Source organism: Xyrauchen texanus, chromosome 1 (genome assembly GCF_025860055.1).
Source record: "Xyrauchen texanus isolate HMW12.3.18 chromosome 1, RBS_HiC_50CHRs, whole genome shotgun sequence".
Classification (NCBI taxonomy): Eukaryota; Metazoa; Chordata; class Actinopteri; order Cypriniformes; family Catostomidae; genus Xyrauchen; species Xyrauchen texanus.
Window position 1 is genome coordinate 28,184,187 of NC_068276.1, and position 23,062 is coordinate 28,207,248.

General features: G+C 38.4%; 1 protein-coding gene across 1 annotated transcript in view; it reads left to right on the forward strand.

The window, feature by feature from the left end:
* The window catches only part of LOC127646933 (protein ENTREP2-like), a 205,060-nt gene that overhangs the window by 149,492 nt on the left and 32,506 nt on the right, over positions 1–23,062 (forward strand). The window contains exons 3-4 of the mRNA XM_052130920.1: positions 7,210–7,320; positions 22,722–22,853. Coding sequence (XP_051986880.1) covers positions 7,210–7,320; positions 22,722–22,853 — 243 coding nt within the window. The remainder of the gene's footprint in view (positions 1–7,209; positions 7,321–22,721; positions 22,854–23,062) is intronic.

Genomic DNA, 23,062 nt, shown 5'->3' on the forward strand with positions numbered 1-23,062 from the left:
TCACAAGCAACTAATGCAGCATATAAACACATACATCATGCTTATTTAGGACATTGAATATTGCAACAATTTGATTAAATAGCTTTAAAGCAATAGCTATTTACTCCGCCTCATGTCTTTCCAACCCTACATTATTTTCATTTTTATATAAAACAGAAAATAAGATGCCAGGTAGATTTGCTCTCCTCCATACAAGAAAAATGTATTTATACTTTCATGCTCCAAAGGCCCCAATCTCACAATAAAGCACAGGTAATGTATCATAAATGTAGTCCATGTACAATATTCCAAGTTTTCTGAAGCCATACATTGAAAGAAATTCACTGATTATGTTCCCCTTCACTATAGCTCTGAAATCACATTCACGTTTGTGAACAGTTAAAAAATGTCACCTTTAGATGTGGTATGTCATTGATGCCCAATGACATTGGTTCTCGTTGGTCACGTGTCATGACTATTCTTGACGAAAGTTGCAGGTTTCAAAGAAACATGATTGCAAATGCGATTTGAGAGTTTGGTCTGGAATATAGCACACCAGTCATTTTTTTTGTTTTTGTTATTTTGGTATAAATCACTATCCACTTTCCATGTATGGAAAACTAAAGCTCTGACTTTCTGCCTATGATCTCCCTTTGCATATCATGGAAGAAAGAAAATAAAACATGGTTGGAACAAAATGGGGTAAATGATGACAGAATAAAAAAATTTAGGTGAACTATTCTTTTGATATTCACCTATATAAAGTGTCATCATCATTTTTGTTCAAATGGCAATGTGTCATTTTGTGTTCTGAAAGTAATCTAAGACCTACCTCTTAAGAACAAGTGACTAATTTTAAAGCAAATTACTGATGTTATCATATTTGTATGGCTTGTATGTAGAGAGCCACTGTTAATATTCAGTAAAAGACTAGAAAGTGCAGAACACACACCTGATGTTTTTCTTTTTGGTTCTTTATGAGCAAAAACTGTATTTTTTCATTCTGGTTCAGAAGTTCTGCAGCCTCCTTTCCATGGAAGCGCAGCGTAGTTCTAGCGGGAAGACTAGCAGCTGTACATCATCACATCATTAGCTGGGTAATTCCTAGCCAATCGCATGTAAGCCGTTGCTTTATAAGTCTGCTCACAATCTATCACATTGTGTTTCAGTGTGCTAAAAACAGGCAAATAGACACGTTTCAACCTCTCCAGGCCACAGGAGAATCAGTGCAAAGAACATCTCGAACTGCACAGCCCAGCGCGGAAGGAGCGCATTCTACGCGAATTCGGCAAAATCATCAGCTCCAGCAGCAGCCGGCTTCTATCAGAAATAAGCTAAGTCATTATCATATCCATCAAATGCACTCAGATTTAGTCATGGGTCTAGGCCATCAGTTGCCATGCTACCTATTCATTACAAAGTTCATCATAACGCTTTCGCATCAATATCAAAAGCCAGTATTTCATTTCAACAGCGCAGCACGTAATGGGTGCTTTTCAATTCATCATCCCCTCACTAGGAAGACCGAGTCGATGACGTGGGCATTCCGAGGGAGCATGACATCACATTTTAACCCATTGATGGGCGCCCCCCTTTTTTTTTAGCACAAACCATGCAAATGACATACCCAACTTAAAAGGCTGTATTCACTGGCCCCCTAAGAGTATGGACACCATTGTATTATCTTTTGAAAGACACTTTGGGCTTTATTTCCCAAGTTTCAGAATTAATATATGTTGTTTTTTAAAGCTAGAAAAGTACACTCCATTTAAAAAAAAAAAAAAAAAATTTTTATTTGACTTTGAGATGGGCTCATTCTGTTTAGAAGACTTCAATATATAAGATAATATACAGTTTACAACAGGAATGCTGCTCAGATTGCATAGTCTGTCGAAGAATGACAATGAAGTGTAATTCTTCCAGGCGAGATCTCATGTAAACTATGGAGAACATATCAAGATTTATAATTATGTACAAAAGTGCTACTGGACGTTATAGAATGAACTCTGTCACGGACAATTGACCCAAGCAGGCTGAACTGGATTCATCTGGCGATCGCGATTTCATAATAAGATATGAAGTCCCGTTTTGAAATTGCATATTATCATTCGCACTTCCGGCACAAATAAACAAATTGCTGTTTCCGGAGGATTGCTATCATGCAGCAGAGATCGGATACCAACGGCGAACACTTAGACCTTCGAAAAGATGTATAAGCTGTTAACATTAATTACATATACATGCATGTATATATCAGCATGCAATTATATTTAACATAAGCAGAGTGACGTCACTCCCGAGTGCGAACAAATACGTATCCACGGGTTAATATAGCCTTCACCAAAGCCTTGTGAAAGAATTTATTTCGTTTGGTACAACATTTCGAATGAGGTTCCCAGAGCGCCTCCAAGGGCGCATTTATGCGATCCATAAAACGCAGCATTTTCTTACTCCAGATGTACTTCCATGTTCTCATTGCTAGCACCTAGCGGTATGCTCCGCACCGCTTCCCCTTATTCATCAGATTATCTATCACCAGCGTAAGGCATTTTGCTATGATCAGGTCATACAGCGAGTAATTCCCATCTCATGGCATACTTGCATTTTATTATCATTCAGGCATCATCAAAGAGCAGAAATTCGTTGACATGTCTTCACAAATCACAGTCATTCACTCATCATGGTCAGACCACTACAGCAACAACTAATCAGAAGCAATATGATTGACAGCGTAAATGCCGGAATTCAGCCATACATTTATAGGCGTGCGTGTGTGTATCTGCTCTTCGGAATACTGTCAGAGACAATGGTAACTCGGCACATCAGCCGTCGAATCAGCTATCAAGCACATTCGGAAGGAGATTTGCAAATAGTCACAAAATATAAAGTGTGATACTGCATCTTCAGGTCGTAAAGGTGGGACATGAACAGTTGGAACTGATCCATGCTCGAGAATCACATTCTTGTAGATCCCGATTCATATCAACACACATTCACAAAGCAGTCTTGTGCAAGATGATTTGCACAAACATGCACACATTTTTGTATGTTTTGGGGCACGCTTCCTTCAATAACTAAACTGTCCACTGCATCTTCAGGGCTCTATGCCGGGAGTACATGAAGACACTTATGTTCCTTTTACAGCCAACAACAAAACTCTCATGAAGCTGAGACATTATTCTTCTCACCGTATTTGCTCCAGCTCGAGGAATAAGAGGGAGGAGAGAGAGAGAGAGAGAGAGAGAGAGAGAGAGAGAAAAAAAAACACAACAAGCCAAGTCTCTAGAATTTCTAGACATCACACACTATTCTCTAACCATGCAAGCTTCCTCCCTAAACAAGCATGACAGGATCAGGTCTATTTGCACGTCGTTCTCTGGTCAGTTTGGGTCTCCTAACGCAATCTCCAGCCCTATCAGGCCACCTCAATTTTGCCATGCTTATCATTCCTCAAGGCCACACCTTCGTTTCCCGTCTCCTCACACTAGCTCATTCCATAGACAGCCTCTCCTACCCACCAGTCGACGATGGCTGCCGAGAATCTCCAGATGACATGCCCCTATTGGCTCCCTCCATAGGATTCAGGGGTTGCAGTCTAGGACCATGGTTCACAGGGGAATGGCCAGAATTATACTTTCTTCAATATAGCTTCCTATGCTCCAGTGACAGTTCTCTGTGCTAATGGGTGGGTGAAATACCAATTGCAATTTTGCCAGATCTCACAAGAGAAACAAGCTACCTGGTCTGGAAAAACAAGCCCAAAATAAGCAACTCGCCTCACCAAAATAAGCAAAAATAAACAACAACAAAAAATGCCCTGTGTGGTGGACTCATTGGCATAGAAATCATAACGAGCTGTTAATTAACAATTAAGTATCATTTTATTTACAGATTTGTTTCTGAGTCAAAACCCAGCAGCATCAAATCTGTATTCATGCATCATATCTAACATTAATTCAGTGAAGACTTGGAAACAACTGAGAAATTTACTCTTTACCTCTAATAATGTTTCCTTGTACCTGGATTAGCCGTACATGTACAGTATATGTAGTAACTATACCTAGTTGTTAAAGAGGTCTTAATTCACAGAATACGACATCCACAAAGAGCAATTAGGTACAGAAATGTGTAATGCAGCAGTTTCCTTCAGGATCAAAGCACTTTTCATTTATAACCAGTTTCCAGCATTTAAAAATAACGTTTTCACTCCAAAACAACTGAAAATCACTTGGTTTTGTTCTGCTAAAAATTTCATTTGTTTTAATTTTTCGTTTCCTTCCTTGAACCATTTTATCTGCTGGGAAGACAGCAAGAAGAGAAGACAGCATGTTGCAATTAAAGATAAAGATTACATTTGAGTCGCAGTAGTAGGTTCGAAGTGCAGCATTTGAATTTGTCTTTTGATATTGCTCACTGTATAGACTACAAAGCATTTGCTGAAAAGAACCATTTTCCCTCCTCTATATGAGTAAATTAGAGATAGACAGAATTGTGTATTTCATTGGCCACGCTCAGCTTGCAGTAAAAGGAAGCCTGAAGAGTGGCCCATTAAGCTTTCCCTTATCAATCGCTTTCTGAATAACATCTTACTTTTTTGCTTTACAAAATCAGACTCATTATTGCTTGTGTTGGTTCTCAGTCATCATCTCTGCTGTAATGTGTTCTCTCTCTGTGAAATGATGGAGCGCAGGCTTGGTTTCATGTTTGTCATTCTGCAGAAGAGAAACACATTCTGACATGAATGTTGATGACTACGTTACAAAACATCTGAAAATCCTGTTTCTGAAAAGAACTGCTAGGCACAAGTTATATAAATAAAGAAGAACATGAAGAAGCCGCAGGTGTATAAGATAAGTTATTATATCTTGGAACACATCTAATATACATACTTCTTGATTTGTGATTTGTTATGCATATACCTTACCATTGTTGAAAAGATGAGCATTGTTATGTTTTTGATGCTGATATGCTGGTACCAGCAAGCCTCCTTTGGTCAACCAACTTCATCAGAAAAACCATGCTGATCTTGAGTCTATGCTGGCCCACAGGCTAGACAAGCACCAAAATAAAAATAACCGGCATTAACCAGCTTGGACCAGCATGTAAATTCATCTACATGCTGGTCAGCAAGGGCATTGAATAAAAACCTTACATTTTTTTATTTTCTTTTGAAATATAGGGGAAATTGATTCTCATCATTTCCTGCCTGTGCTCATAACCTTTCTATGTCCTTTTGTTCACAAGTCAGAATTTGACGCAGTTCAGTCATTCAGATGTAGTTGATCACCTTTGACATCGCTACAATGTCCACACATTATTTGAGTGAGAAGGAACTCAAGCGAGAGGTTTACTGATTGTCTGAGCCAAGGACCCTCACAGCCTCAGAAAGCTTCATAACTCCTTCAAACATCAGTCACTGAAACTTCCTGTTTACTACAAGCCTAAAAAACGCTAAAATTTATATCAGTCATAGCTCACTATCTCTCTCCAAATGTCCCTCACATCATCACTGCTACATGCCCTCTTTGTCTGTGAGATTGATTTAAAATGAGTCTGATGTCTAGCCTCTCTAACTTTCACTTTCAGCACTCAGCTTTCTCACTCTGTCTCTTCTTCTCTCTACTGGCACGTTTGGTATTGCAAGGTTTAATGTCCTGTCAGGTAGAGGGCCACATTAGTAAATCACAATGCAGTGGAGCTAAGGCCAAAGCTGATATACAGCTTAGTATCCTAGCCAGTAATCTGCCTGGGCTGGACATGACGGTTTTATACGCATATTACTGCACATGAACTGTGATTTAAAGCAGCCGAATGTCCTCTGTATTTCATCCTTCAGGACTGACATCCCAGAATGGTCAGTTGAGAAATAAAGATAATTGTTTTTAATGGAGAGACGGTGAGAGGAACCAGAAGTTGCCTTTCGCCAGCTGTACAAAAAGAGAAAAAATGAGCATGCTTGAGATCTATCAAGCTGCATGGGGCTGCACTGATAGGATGTGGGGCGGGGAATTGCGCAAAAATTGGTTTCTCTAGACGGCCATATGTCACTGACCATGTATCTGCGTGGTCTGCCAAGGAATTGTGGGAGAGGTAGTATATCATCATCCAGAGAAAAATACCCAAGTGCTCTGAAGTGCACTTCTGTTACTGTTTCTCATTTATCTATGTGAGCTGTTAGAAGCTGTCTCTCACAGTAATGAGTTGGGGCTCAGATGATAATTGTTTTGGTTGAAGGCATTGATTTGAGTTCTTTAATTATAAGTCACATCTGTTCCTTTCACTTTTCCCATAAATAGTTCTGATCTATCAAGTTCAATCTTTCACACTCTTTCATGAAATCCAAAAAAACACAATTGGTTATAATTGGTCTGCTAAAACTAAACACACAAAAAAGTCTGAAAAACAAGACAAAGTCTCCCCCCCTAGAAATTCAAAGAAAAGGTTTAATTTTCTTAACCATTGGTGATTTCTTTTTTCTTTTTTTTCATGTTTTAAGCATAAACTTTACCACATTTTGTTTTTAAATTAAGCTAAATTAAATTAAAATGTATCTTCTTTTAAGGATGTTTAGATATTTTTCCTAGAAAACATGAAAAATACTGATTGATACTGCAAATTTTTTATTGCAAAAAATTGCACTGCTTTGTAAAACATTTTGCAAATAAAAATAATAGCAAGACTAGACATTAAGGCGTGGTCACACATATATTGCATGAGGAAATTCCATGGCGCGATGGACTTCTGGAGTCAACAAATCTCCTGGTGCTGATTTTGGCTCACATTCAAATTTGGTGAATTTTGACAGGCGAATTCGCTGCCTTGACCAATAGGAAGTTGTTTGGTTTGGCAGTGACCTCTGTGCAGGTGGTGAATCATACAAAGCTACACTGAATATTCACAATTGACAAGGATATCATTTTAGCAGTGAGTTTCTTTTTAGCTTAAGTCTCACTGATGATAAAGTGCAATATTAAAAAAGGCTGCTTGACAATTATGTTTTTGCTGTTTTCACACTCGCTCAATGTCCGCCCATGCCATCTTCGCCCGCTGAATTTTGCTGTGAGAAGGGATGTGTGACCGTGCCTTTAGAGAGAAATGTATGTAGAATCCTTGTGCAATGGCTGTTTAATGAGGTGAAAAGTTGCTTCCCACTGTTTTTGTTTATTAGGAGTCTTAATTTACCACCTAAGCCTCCGGAACTGACAGTCTGTTTCATTTCTGTCTCCACAGATAACTTTCTTCATGCTGTTGTCTGCTGTGTGCGTGATGCTGAACCTCGCTGGAGCCATCCTTTCCTGTCAGAATGCCCAGTTGGTCAACTCTCTAGAGGACTGTCAGCTGGTGAGAAAATCATAGGGCTTCTCCTCAAACACATACCTTCAGTAAAATCAATTCTGTGTTGTTAAAGGAGAAGGTAGAGTTTTGAACTGAAAATAGCTTAGTCCTAAATGTCGGTGAATCACTAGTCCTTTTATCGTCCACTCAAAACAAACCTGCCTGTCACTAAAGAATCAGTCCATCTAACAATTTCCCAAGAGAATCATTCATTAACACGATGCCCTCAGAAAAATTAGCTCAACAATCAGTCGGCATGGCCGAAGTAATTAGGGAGTCTGCCTGGACCTATTTTGATGAGCTGCAATGTTCTCATTCTATTCGTGTTTAAATAAATATTAACACCCACCACCTTTCCTAATTGTCTGTCGAATCTCACAGGGTTTTGCAAGCAGGAAAATCATAATCATCCACTGTCTGGAGAAAGCTCCTCTCTTTCTTTGATTGAAAGTTCAATATGCAGCATGCTTTTGGATGAGATGTTGCTGTGGGTGTCAGTTCATGTGCATTAGCCATGCTATTACAGGATGTCATATCATGAGCTCAATGTGTGATAAAATACACATAAGAAATGAAAAAAAGCACACACATCCAATGGCAAAAAAGCGCAGTGTGGGTGCCCGTCCAAAAAAACACACCACAGCTCCAAAAATAGAAACCTTTATTATAGTGTTCTGACCTAAGGTGACGTTTCAAGCCCACTGCTCCTCATCAAGCAATAAAAACATCGAAAGGTCAGCCCTTATATATCCCATAACAATTCATCAATATACATCATATGAATAACTGAAGTGTCCTCGTAGGAGAGGTGACATTAATAATTTCCTTTTAAGGCATGAATCCTATTGGATTTACACTCTAGATACTGTCGCACCAAAAGGCCTGAATGAAGAGTTTGACATTTATACCCAATGTACAAGGACAATCATTAATAATTGAATGTGACTTTTCGTTTGCCCCATGTCCTGATGGTATTACGATGGTGTGTGTGTGTGTGTGTGTGTGTGTGTGTGTGTGTGTGTGTGTGTGTGTGTGTGTGTGTGTGTGTGTGTGTGTATTTGTGACTTATGAGGACAATTTTATAAGTTACAAATTAGTAATTACAAGGGTATTATGCTATAAATGTGATTTATGAGGACATTTCTAGTGTCCCCATAATTTAAATCGCTTAAAAATCATATTAAACAATGTTTTATTGAAATGTAAAAATGCAGAAAGTTTTTTGTGAGGGTTAGGTTTAGGGGTAGGGTTAGGGTTAGGGTATAGAATCTATAGTTTGTACAGAATAAAAATCATTATGTCTATGGAAAGTCTTCATAATGATAGGTAGACCAACATGTGTGTGTGTGTGTGTGTGTGTGTGTGTGTGTGTGTGTGTGTGTGTGTCCGGTCCTCGAATCTGATTGGATGAGAGATGTTCCATCAGCACAAATTGGCTGACACCATCAGCACTCAGACGCTTCACTGCTCTTCATGATTTCTCGTATTACTAAAGCTAGGAAATAGCTTTAAACTGTTTTAAATGAACAACTTCACCATTACGGCTCATCACATCTGAGAGACACAACAGACTGATTAAGTACACAATGGGTGCTGTTTAAAATGGTGGAGGACATTGCGTTTTCTATAGTGATCGACAGTTGCATACCAGCTACCGTGAAATAGGGAGAAATACCCCCTCTTGGATGCTATTTTTCCACTGAGAAAGCTGCTCTTCAGAAAGCAGACAACATCTCTGCTTGGGAGTGGCACACGTTTCTCTCTCTCTCTCACGATAAAGATAAAGATCCCCCATTTAGCCTTAACAGACTGTAGGGGCAAGTGCTGTTAGCGAGCACCTATGAAGGCCGGAACGGTACACAAGGGGGTGGGTGGCCAGCACCACACCCAACCGCCTTTGTCTCCCCAGTGGCGATGTTTTTACACACCACACCAGGTACTCATTTTAGGCTGAGTCGACCTAGGGGAGGCCCGGGACTGGTTCAGATAATCATCACTGGTGTTGGCCATGAGAGGCAATTGAACTCCGGTCACCAGGTTCGTAGCGCAGCACACTAACCGCTACACACACACACACGTTGGGTTTCCATGTTTTATGGGGACTTTCCATAGACATAATGATTTTATACTGTACAAACTTTATATTCTATCCCCTAAACCTAACCCTACCCCTAAACCTAACCCTCACAGAAAACTTTCTGCATTTTTACATTTTCAAAAAACATAATTTAGTATGATTTATAAGCTGTTTTCCTCATGGGGACCGACAAAATGTCCCCACAAGGTCAAAAAATGTGGGTTTTACTATCCTTATGGGGACATTTGGTCCCCACAAAGTGATAAATACATGCTCACACACACACACACACACACACACACACACACACACACACACACAGACATACACACATCCTTGTTTATGAATAGAATAAAGTGAATAAAATGAACAATAAGCTTCTCAACATTCTAAAATTCAATTTCAGGGTTTACACATAACATACACCCTATACATTGGATCCGAAAACATTAAAGGAATACTATACCCAAAAATGAAAATTCTCTAATCATTTACTCACCCTTATGACATCCCAGATGTGTATGGCTTTCTTCCTTCTGCAGAACACAAATTAAGATGTTTTGAAGAATTTCTCAACTATTTTGGTCAATTCAATGCAAGTGAATAGGTGCCAATAAAATCAGCCTAAAAATAATCCATAAGACTTCAATGGTTAAATTCATGTCTTCAGAAGCTAAATGATAGGTGTGAGGGAGAAACAGATAAATATTTAAGTCCTTTTTTTACTATAGATTTTCCTCCCTGCTCAGGTAATCCACTTTAACTTTCACATTCTTCTTGTGTTTTTGGTGATTCACATTCTTTATGCATATTGCAGGGAGAAGAATTTCTAGCAAAATAGGGCTTAAATATTGATCTGTTTCTTACCCATACCTATCATATCACTTCTGAATATATGGATTAAAACCCTGAAGTCATATAGATTACTTTTATGATGCCTTAATGTGATTTTTGGAGCATCACATTTTGGCACCCATTCACTTGCATTGTATGGACCTACAGAGCTGAAATATTCTTCTAAAAATTATCATTTGTGGTCTGCAGAAGAAAAAGTCATCTGGGATAGCATGAGTAAATAATGACATAATTTTAATTTTGGGGTGAACTATCCCTTTAAGCACAGTGGCACCTTAACTATAAAACAGTGATGACATTTGAAATATTTGTGAATTAAACTGTTTACTTGCAGTTTTGCATCATACCCAATAGAGTTTTTACTGCCTCATCTTTAAAAATACTCATTCAAAAACAGTTCCTTTGGAAAACCTGAATCATGTATTGACTGGTTCACAAGCACTCCACGTTGATCTGATGCGAAAACATACAATCGACACTGAAATGTTATGAATATGCAAACATAGTTCAATCCATGGTGATGTTGGATGCTTCAACCGGCTTCAACAGGCCATAGCAGAGTGGTCTTCACATCTCATCCCATGTTTGTTTACACACAGAACGGCATGTGTTTCTCCCAGTCAGTGGCAGCAGAAGAATGAGATAGACATTTAAAAGATGTGCTTGTCCCCTTTGGTGTATATGAATCTCCTATGACAGGCTCGTCTCTCTCCTCTTCACCTGTGTAACTTAGCAGTGAGCACCAGTGGGTGGGGCCAATGGTGCAATGATGAAAAATAGGCTTTGACGTTTTGCTGAAGAGGCAGTCTTATGCAGATGTATTTGGTCCTTGTGATCTCACAAATCCCACAAATTCCAAACGACCCGTTTATGGAGCCTGGTTTAAATAAATGCTCTTTTTCATTTAAGGAGGAAATTTTCAGTTCTGAAACGTACAGTTTATTTTTATAATGCAATGACATCTCAACAGGTTGAAAATGCGTGATTCCCTGGTGGTTGCCTTTTTGAGTGATCCATGGTCAATAGGCCCTTTCCAACTTTCCCAGTTTAAAAGGCACCTTATTTCATCCTAACTTCATGTATCTTTATACAGCCTCCAAAGGCAGCATTTTCCAGTTTTCGGACACAGCCTGTGTCTTCAGGTTACAGTTTAAAATGTAGGTATGCATGCAGTGCTCCTTGCTGCAGCCAGAGTGAGAGGAGAGATGAAGAGGCAAAAGTGCTGTTTAACCATGCAGCACATGCTGAACTCACATGTTGAAAATGCACATTAAACCTATTTATCAACACAATCTTTTACAATAAAGGCTTTCATGACTCGGAGGCCTTTATCAAGTTGTTAGAGCGGACGGCCACATCCTGGGGATGACCCAACAACCAGTGAGTGGTCCGCCTTTGCAACTGTTGACCGGGGAGGCTCAACTCACGGCCTAACTGGGCTGCAGCGGGTTGGCCATAATTAAAGGCATTAATTACTGTACTGAAATACTCTTTTAATTGATTAAAAAAGACATGTTGATGCAAGTTACACATGCAGTAAGAGGCATGCAAATAAACTAGATTTAATGATGGTTTAATGTAAAATAAAGTTCTATTACCCACTCTCAATAAAGATCTGATTATATATATCTGTCATCCCAGGAAAAAATCAATGAAGTGATTTCTGGATTACTATATTTTCTGTGTAGTCGCACAGTACAGATGAAAACTCAAAGCGTGTCTCCCGATGAAGTCACACACAACACACACACACACACACACACACACACACACATACACACATACACACATTTGTGAAACGGTTGATTGTCTTTGGATACTTTGTTTGTTAAATGTTATTTCATTTAAGGGAATTGTAAAATAAGCACACTCCTCTGAATAGCAGGCTAGCAGCTAGTTGTTTACTAATGGTGGCTATGGAGCTCCTCTCTTTTCTCAATCCAGGTTTTTGTCCAATAACAGGCTGCAGCACCTCCCACAGTACCCATATGCCCCAAAAGTATCTACACCGGAGTAGGAGCTAAAAATGTCCCCTAAACCGGCTTAGAGATCATTATAGTGATAAAAAGCACTTGTCCCGGGGAAAAGGACCTAAGACATGCTGTAATACTACCAGTGGGATAGGCTCTATTGTTGCTCAATTGTTGTGGCTACAAGCTTTCAGCTTCAAACTACTACCGCACTGTGACAGATCTCTTGTATTCTTCTGAAAGAGGAAGCGGGAGCCAGCTAAACAATATAACGTACGTTTTATTGACACTTTTTGAATAACTCAAAGTTCACATGCTGTTTGCTTTTCAGCAGTAACACACACACACACAGGTCTGGTTTTCTTTTCAGCAGTGACACACAGAGCTTCGTGCATCTCTCTCCCATCTGACAGTTTGGATTGCCCTTTTATCCCTCTCCAGCTCTCAATGCAACACAAAACAGCTGTCAGAGAGGTTTTCCCACAGTTGTCAATCCTTACTGTTCTTCCTCTCCCGGCCTCGCTCTCCACAGATGTCGCACGGCCACACCCCCGTCACCACATACCACCATTGCCCGACTCCAGGGAGCCATGTGGCCTATCACTAATCCGAATGGTGTGGAAAATGCTGTCTTTTCACTGGACATGGGAGTTAAGGAGATCTGCCAATATCCCTTTGTTTTATATCCAGTTTCAAATAAAAGCGAGCCGTGCCTAACTAATCGAGCAGTTGATCAATCCGAGGCATTGGGTACACATAAAATTTAGACATCACATTGACTTTTCTATAATTCACACAGAACTGGTCTGAGCTATCACTCTACCTAACCTAAACCACCGGGCTGGCCCAGTCACTTTTTGATTCTTCTGTTACCCCCATATCTAGCATGGACTTTAATTCTAACCAAACCACTTCTTTTTTGTGCTTGGGTAATCGGTAGGTATGAAGGTACCACTACCCCTGGGGTCGTTTTGATATGGTGCTCTAAGAGATTCGTACGACTGGAAAGAGGCGAGAGCACGTCGGAGAATTCTCCTTGCAACCTAGCTCCTAGCCGAGTACCCCTATTTTACAGCCGGCTTTGATGTTTTTGAGTCTGGAGCAAATTATTCTTTGTTAATTGCCCCAGTGTGTGGAGTTTTGCTCTCAGGTCATGAAAGAATTGAATATCGTTTTTGCTGTTTGAAAGTGCTTCCTCCCAATTTTCCCATAGGAAGTCGAGCACACCTTGTGGTCAACGCCTGTACAATAATGTTTTATTTTTATTTATTTATTTATTTTTTTTACTTCTTTATTTTTACAGGCAAGTCATTAAGAACAAGTTCTTATTTACAATGGCGGCCTGACAAGTGGAATAACCACTTAGGGAAAGGTAATGGGGCTAAAATAAATACAGTACATTACATGATTATGTAGAAAAGCAACTGCAGGTGTCCGTGAACAAGGATGATATAATAGTTTTAAAAGATGAAATTGAAATTAGTGTAGCTAGTTTGAGAATATTTTGCAGACGTAAATTAAAAAGGGGAGAAACACTTGGAGGCTTGCAGAACCTCTCTTACTGCAAATAATTGGTGTTCGAGTAACTTGTCCCAATTTTAAGCGTCTTCGTGTACAAACTTATGAATAAATCCTTTAGTGTCTGATTAAATGATTTGACCAAGCCATCTGATTGGGGGGTGGTAAATTCTGGTCAGAATCTATTTAATCCCCAGTAATTCGTACAGTTTGCATATTGTGAATGACATAAACGTCATGCCCTGATCAGTGAGTATTTTTTTCGGAACCCCCACAGATCCTTAATAATGCTGGTGATGCTGTTCTGGGCTGCGGCCAACCCGCTGCAGCCCAGTTAGGCCGTGAGTTGAGCCTCCCCGGTCAACAGTTGCAAAGGCTTGTAAGCTTATTAAACTGCAACACTGTCCATGTCCACCATTCAAATCTGCTGCTCAAAAGAAAACATGGAAGAACGGTTGCCTGCATAGGGATGTAAAAGTAAATCTATTTGTACAGTGTCAATATGAACACTGTAACTGAAGTTCTAAATCTAAAATGTAGAATCTAAAATTATACACTGAAAATGTATGAAAAAACGAAATACCTCTGAATTGTCATGAATGGCTGGTTGTGAGACTGAAGAATATCTTCTGTAAATGTCATATTATGCTTGCATGCTGCCGCTTGAGTTCTCTGAATTAATGCTTATACAGTAGATTAATACTGTCTTTGTTGTGATTTCTATTGATGTTGATTTATCAGCTCTACAGTTGGTCCAGTGCTGGCCCAACTTGGCATAACGGCTCATCACGGCTTTCCCCATTTCTGTTATCCAGAACGGGATACCTACTCCAACCATTTGTCTGTGTGGTGCGGAGGAGATTTATAACTAAACGATAATTTGAATAGCATTTACAATGGGTGGCAATAAAAAGACACATAACCTTATCCACTTTGCATATATATTTAATACATATCATAGAATTGTCTTCAAATAAACCACAGCACTCAATCCACTGGATTCAAAGGCAGCTGCTGGAGTTTATTATTACTACATCCATATCTCTGTGTACATTAATCACCAGGTAATTCTTATTTGTTTGTCTCAACCACAATTAAATGCTTGAATGGTTTTCAGGTTATGGATGAAGGCTTTGAATTCATTTCAGCTTCTTTCTAGTTTCAGGGATCTCTCAGGTTTACAGGTTTATTGCTCATACAAGGACTTGCATAGATAAAATGACCATTAAGCTTTTTTCTTTATTTTAGGTATTGTGTATCTTAAAATATTGATATAGTTTAAACAAGGTTTAGGTCAGGTTTTGGCATAGCAGAAAATTTTGGTGTTCCACAATAAGAATGCAAAGTTCAGACTTGAAAATCTGTCTTGCCTTGCTAGCTACCTTGAACGAGTGAACTCGGAAGAACAGCAGGATGTAGAACGCATCTATATGAATTTTGAGATGTGTTGCAATGTGTAGATTTAACAACCTCATATCTATTTTCCTTTTTTGGAGGTGGATGATGAACAATTCCACAAGAACATAAGATTGCTTAAGAATGCAAAATAAGAAAAAGCCTTTGTTTTTCGTTCTGAATGCAGTTTGTTTAGATTTCATTATTGTGTATGCTATCATAAGTTTTAGTAATTCAGAGAGAAATCGTTCATGCTGATTTAGCTCAGTGGTTGGTCTTTCATTGGCAGCTTTGCATGTCTGAAGACTTTTCCCAATTTTCTTCTCAGAATTTGTCTGATTAAGAGTTTTTAGGTTTAACATTAAAATTGTGCTTGATGGTGAAGTTTTTTTTTTACATAGAACATTTCATAATTTTATGTCACAATGTGGAAGCCTGCTAAGTGCAAACTGAAGTTAAACGAGGCACTCAGTAATTTGTTTAATAGTTGCTGAACTTGCTAAACAGAAAGAAATAATAAAAGTAGGAAAGTATTTTTAAAAATATGTAACTCACATGAGATGAAGACTTAATAGTTATTTCAGTCTTAGAGAAAAAGTTGCTTTATTCTACATATGGAGCTGGGTGTACATTCATGAGCGCCGCTATGTTGAGATCACATGACCAGCCAAATATTACAGGCCTTATCTCAATAATCCTCTGTAATCAGATGCTTTCACTCTCAGAGTAAATGAATCATGACTGAATAGTGAATAGCGCATTTCTACAGTGGCATCTTGTCACTGTGAATTTCTATTTTTACACGCATTCTGGAATTTTGCAATGTGTACACCGTCATTGTCTTCACTCCTGTCCCTTCGTTTTTAATCATCACCCCTCTATTCACAAGGACTCTTATTTTGATTCCATTAATGTCTTGTGTTGTAGTTTGTCCCCTTACAACAATTCCCATGATGCACTGCCCTCATCATATCCATCTGTTCCCCATCTTCCTCAGCTGTTCCCTGTTCCCTCATCAGTCGTCTGTGTATACATTTTCCCTCATGTTCTTTTGTTCTTGGTCAGTTCTTGTTCTTGTGCTTATTATGTGTGAATGTTTAGATGTAATGTTAAATGTACATGTTTAGTTCTTTGTATTGCTCCACGATGATTGTACCACCTTCTTCATTTCCATTAAACAAAGCCTGCATTTAGTTCCATTGCCTCTTATTTCTGCATATCGTTACACAATGCAGTTTTCCAGTCAAGGAAAATTAGAAAAATGCCTAAATGCCCTGTTATAGAAAAGAATTATAATTGACCCCGTAGAATCGGTCTGTATGTATAAATTAAACTGCTACACACGTGTAAATGACTTGTGTTTGTGGCATAAATAATTTCCATAAAAATCTGATATTCACTGTTCCGTCTTTCCTTTGTTGCGCTCACACTTTTGGCACGATTTTTTCACTGAAGAGTTTTGCAAGCGCGAGGGGAGAGGCGGGTCTACCTGTTACTAGTAACCAATCAAATTAGGTTTTTGTTGACCAGTTTACTCTGACCTGATTGGTTTAATGACATGACAGACAGCTTCTTCATAAGGCTCAGCATCGTTCTTCAGAGTGTAAAGTTGAGCAGACACTGATTATTGATATAAATCTCAATCTGTTGTTCAAAAGTTTCTTCTTGTTTCTGTTCATTATTTTAATTATATTTTAATTTCTTTCAATTATCATTGTAATGGGAAATGGATGGATGATGGATAGATGGATCGATGGATGGATGGGATGGATGGATCTTGCTGGTATCATTGAACTCATTCTAAAAAATAATGATATAAGTAATCTATCTGTTCACAGAGTTTTGTTTTATATGGCTAATTTGTTTTCCAGCATGAGTTCTGTGATTCCAGCTAATTACATCTATTCATCAAATGCCTTGCCAATTAAATTGTGTATGTATTAATATTTCACTTTAATATTTAAGAGAGGAGGGATACCCAGAGGAACGACGCTGAGCCATATGAAGAAGAATCTGTCTGTCACCTTATTAAACCAATCAGGTCAGAGTAAACTGGTCAAGAAAACCTCATTTGATTGGTTACTAGAAGCAGGTAGACACTCCTTCCCCCTCATGCTTGCAAAACTCTTTTCAGTGAGAAATTTGTGCTAAAAGTGTGAGCACAACAAAGGAAAGACGGAACAGTGTATATCAGATTTTTTCTGGAAGTGATTTATTCCACAAACACAAGTCATTTACAAACTCCAAAACTGGCAGTGGTCAGCGCCTCTTCTATGAGTTGCGTGAAGTGTCCCGATCTAAGGGGGATACATTGAAACTGCATCCGGCTGATACACATTCCGTCATGGGAATGCTCGTCCCTCAAGCATGCACAATTAATGCAACTAGATTATAACGTGATGGCTTGTGATTTATTGTATCATAATACAGCATATGTGTCACTGTGCATTTCTTATCATCAAGAATACGCAGCTTTATTAATATGAGTGAATTTGTTTTTTTGTGAGTTAAAGATGGATTGAAGTGACCAGAAAGGTGAGAGAGGAAGTCTTCGCAACATTATACGCTGCAACAATATACATGTATTATTTGTTTTGGTTTGTTTTCCAATATAAATATCTAAATCTCCTTTAAAACAATGTACATTTACTTTAGCAGCTATTCTGCAGAAGAAAACATTTTTAATCTGAGAATGATGAATATAATATTAAAATGTCGCAGAATTATAACCAAGTGAAAAAATACACTTGTATACAAACTACATTTATATTTAAAATTAATCTCTTAAAGCAAGTCTAAATAACTTACATGTTGCTTCTCATATAAATTGTGAGAATATTTAAATAATGTTTTGACAATTTTAAATGGAAAACAAGACAAAAACACTTAATAAGAATAGTGTTATGCTTTAATTCAGTGAATGTCATTTAGAGTTATTTTTAAAAGATTATTTTGTTCTATTTATTGTTAGTAAGCACGTTTAATACAACCTTTTAATAATCGACCAAATAGTCAAATAATTGTTCTAATAATCGATAGATTAATTGATTATCCAATTAATCGTTAGTTGCTGCCCTAGTTCGTAGTGTGGTGATTCAGCCTTAATACTTCGTATGTATTATATATAAACCGTCCTCCAATACAGTCAATACACCACCATGAAGACTTAGAGCGCATTGGGAATTGGCCATTCCAAAAAAGGGGGTAATAATCTGTAAGTGATGCACACTTCAATATGAATGTGTAGAGCCGGCCGCTCATAAATTGAAAAAAACCTCATTATGATCATCATGTACGCTCTTGTTTGTGAGATGACAGACAGAAAGCACTCTGAAGTGCACAACACATACAGACTATGTATTTATTTAATTAAATTGCAGCTTTACGGGATTAATAATCTCACTGGGCCATGGAGCAAATTGCTTATCTGGAGGTGATAATCTACCATCAAAAACAAACAGAAACGTATTACACTTGTATTACACTTGTTGGGCACAGAAAATGTCCAGGAAATGTCCTGGAAAATTGTGCCGTGAAAAGAGTGGGAATCCTGATGATGCTGCATATACACACAGCTGTGGCGGCTGTGGCTCAGGTGGTAGAGCGGGTTGTCCACTAATCGCAGGGTTGGCGGTTTCATTCCCGGCCCACATGACTCCACATGCCAAAGTGTCCATGGGCAAGACACTGAACCCCAAGTTGCTCCCAATGGCAGGTTAGCGCCTTCTTTGCATGGCAGCTCTGCCATCATTGGTGTGTGAATGAGATGTAGTGTAAAGCGCTTTGAATACTACTAAGTTTAAAAAGGCGCAATATAAGTGCAGACCATTTACACCGCTAGATATTACAACAAAAAGCCAAATATTACGGAATTCACTTTTACGACACTTGTAACTTGTATGACACAAAGTTTCCATTTGCCATGTTAAACATCATTTTCATTTTCATTATCATTTTCCACCCATTTAACTACATTCTCCATTATTATTCACTTTCATGAAAAATGTCAGACCCTCAAATCAGACATGCATAGATCTGTTTTTGATACCTTTTTCTTTCTGTATTGCGGTAAATGCAGGACAGCTGCCGAGCTGAGTTTAAATAATAACACCCATCTCTGAATCTCTGTGAGTGTTGAAAACCCATAAGCGAATCTGTGCAAAAATCTAAAAAATAATTGAACGGTGGTTTGAATAGTGTCCATTTAGTTCTGTGATGATTAGATGAGTCTTTGATGGACCAAACCGAAATCTTATGTACTGGGCAGTCAGTACACACTTTGATGATGAGATGAAAACTTTCTTTATCAAAAATGATCAGACGTTTTCTAGATGAATGCACTTTGCAAGTGTTGATGGCTCTTTGAAATTGAACCTGAACATACTTTAATGATTCATCACAGCAGAGTTGAGCCCACGTCAGTATGTGTCATGAGCTCAATGGATTGAATGTGTCATTAATATGAAATATTTAGGGGATTTCAAATGATCTTATCCTCCATGAAAAGTTCACTGATCTCCTTTAGATTAAATCTTACATTCACAAATTCAAATATAAATGATCACATACTGTACATGATTCTTATTTTTTTTTTCTCTCTCTCTCTCTCTCCCTCTTCAAGTAATCAAGGGAAGGTTAAATTATGACATTATGTAAAGTGGTCTGTGAAATTAGTAGGAAACTATCCAATTGCTTTTTATTTATTTATTTATTATTTGCAGATAGCAAAAGCAAATGGTTATTAGATGCTGCCAGGCTTTTGGAGTTTCATTAATCCACAGTACCCGCAGCGATACTACATGTAAAGAATTAATAATATGGTGTTTCTTTATAATGTATTATACAATTTAACAGAAACTAAACACTGTCTTAACCTCCTGTCGTCATGGAAACATGACACTGAGAACCCAAAGGCAGTTTCACACCTGGTGCTCTTGTGCTAATGCGGCCTTCAAGTACCCTCCATCAAGAGCACACACACATACATTGGCTGGGTGATTATCCTCCCCTTTGTCCACAAGTTGACCAGACTCAAGACAGACTTCTGTCTTCATCAGTCTCTGCTCCACCTGATTTAGGGATTAGCGTGTTGGATTAAACATCTCTCCTCTCTGCATGTCTCCTCAGAGACTCATATCCTGCCATGACTGAAATATTAATGAAGTTGTTTCCTCAATTCAATTAACCCCTGCTTGCAAAGTTCACACATTGCGTCTGTGCAATATGGGTCACATGGAGACTCTGTTTCAGTCTAAAATACAAAGTGTTTATTAGCTATGCTGGACCACCATGTATGGGCTTTATTGAGATCTTTCTGGACTGACATGTATAAAGACTATTACTGAAATTCAGGAATATAGAAGTGTTTCATTGTTACAATGTAGTATCATTATTTTCTCTTCCTTTAAATTTTTTTGGGCCTTTTAGCAACAAATATGTGTTGGAGAGAGAAGCAATTGTAGCATTGTTATAGAAGAACATTCTTGAGAACATTTTCACAGCTCAGAGACAAGTAGAAATCAACCTGACATAATTTGGGATAAGAAACACACATATGTGTCAAAACTAAAAGTAAAATATTCACCTGAGAAAGACTGAATATTTTTTTTTATTGAGAATGGACTTAACACTTTTTTATTAAGATGAATTATATAAGCCAGTGTATCGCAGGCCCAGACGAATTTTGCAGGCTTTTTTTTGGCATTTTCTGCTCTGATTTGGAAGGAAAATCAGATCTGCTGAATATTGTGGAAGGGACTTAAACATAGTTAAATGAACCTTAGAGTACTATAATTTTATTTATTAGCCCCCCCAAAAAATTATAATAAACAAACATGTAAAGGGTGGGGATTTCTGTGAAAAACAGAGGCTGCAAATTTGTGTGCACAGATTCCGTCTAAACACATCTTAATAGAATAATTTTACTGTGCTTCAATAATTAGTACATTTACTGAATAGTCTACTTTTTCATACGGTACTATTAGTTATCATGTAAGTGGGATTTATATTATAGTTACTTGAAATTAATTCAGTTAAAACATCGATCAGCTGATGAGTCAAAAACAGTTACTTAAATGAATAACAAATAATGCTCATTACATATTTTAAAGATTCTCAAGTCATTCAGTTCAATTTATTTTGGTAAAATTACTCAGAACTTCAAAGCCATAATAAAACATTGCCTGCTAGCATTCAGTGTCAGCATCTGTCATCCAATTAATAAACTATACTCACCTAAAGGATTATTAGGAACACCTGTTCAATTTCTCATTAATGCAATTATCTAATCAACCAATCACATGGCAGTTGCTTCAATGCATTTAGGGGTGTGGTCCTGGTCAAGACAATCTCCTGAACTCCAAACTGAATGTCAGAATGGGAAAGAAAGGTGATTTAAGCAATTTTGAGCGTGGCATGGTTGTTGGTGCCAGACGGGCCGGTCTGAGTATTTCACAATCTGCTCAGTTACTGGGATTTTCACGCACAACCATTTCTAGGGTTTACAAAGAATGGTGTGAAAAGGGAAAAACATCCAGTATGCGGCAGTCCTGTGGGCGAAAATGCCTTGTTGATGCTAGAGGTCAGAGGAGAATGGGCCGACTGATTCAAGCTGATAGAAGAGCAACTTTGCCTGAAATAACCACTCGTTACAACCGAGGTATGCAGCAAAGCATTTGTGAAGCCACAACATGCACAACCTTGAGGCGGATGTTTTTAATTTGGCGTAAACAGAATGAGAACATGGATCCATCATGCCTTGTTACCACTGTGCAGGCTGGTGGTGGTGGTGTAATGGTGTGGGGGATGTTTTCTTGGCACACTTTAGGCCCCTTAGTGCCAATTGGGCATCGTTTAAATGCCACGGCCTACCTGAGCATTGTTTCTGACCATGTCCATCCCTTTATGGCCACCATGTACCCATCCTCTGATGGCTACTTCCAGCAGGATAATGCACCATGTCACAAAGCTTGAATCATTTTAAATTGGTTTCTTGAACATGACAACGAGTTCACTGTACTAAAATGGCCCCCACAGTCACCAGATCTCAACCCAATAGAGCATCTTTGGGATGTGGTGGAACGGGAGCTTCATGCCCTGGATGTGCATCCCACAAATCTCCATCAACTGCAAGATGCTATCCTATCAATATGGGCCAAAATTTCTAAAGAATGCTTTCAGCACCTTGTTGAATCAATGCCACGTAGAATTAAGGCAGTTCTGAAGGCGAAAGGGGGTCAAACACAGTATTAGTATGGTGTTCCTAATAATCCTTTAGGTGAGTGTATATATAAATCAAAAGGCTGCAAAACATTAGACAAGAGGAAACATTTGACAAAAAAAAAAAAATGTATACCTAAAAAACAATCAAATCAAAATGCTCTGTTGAGCAGGTGCAGGAGCAGGAGTTAGTGTTATCACTTTAACTTGTTTGTAATGGGCATAATTTAGTGTGTTACAGTTGTTCCTGGTCTGACCTATTTGTATTTAAGTACACTCACATTGTGCATTCACATACTGTATTGCCCCTTTTATGCAGAGAATAACATTTGATTGCATGAGGCTGAAGGTTTTTTGTGTCTGTTCTCCTGCAGATCAAATTTGACAGTGATGGAGTTTGTGTCTGCTGTGAGCTTGAGCACCAGAGATCCACCTGTAATAATCTGGGAGAGACTCTTAAACTCAATCCGCTGAGGGACTGCAACACCATACGCCTCAGACTTAAGGTATTGAGTGTGTGTGCATGTGTGTGTGCATGTGTGCGTGTTTTTGTGATTTACGAGGACAATTTTGTAAGTTACAAATTAGTAATTACAAGGGTATTATGCTATAAATGTGATTTATGAGGACATTTCTAGTGTCCCCATAATTCAAATTGCTTAAAAATCATACTAAACAATGTTTTATTGAAAATGTAAAAATGCAGAAGGTTTTC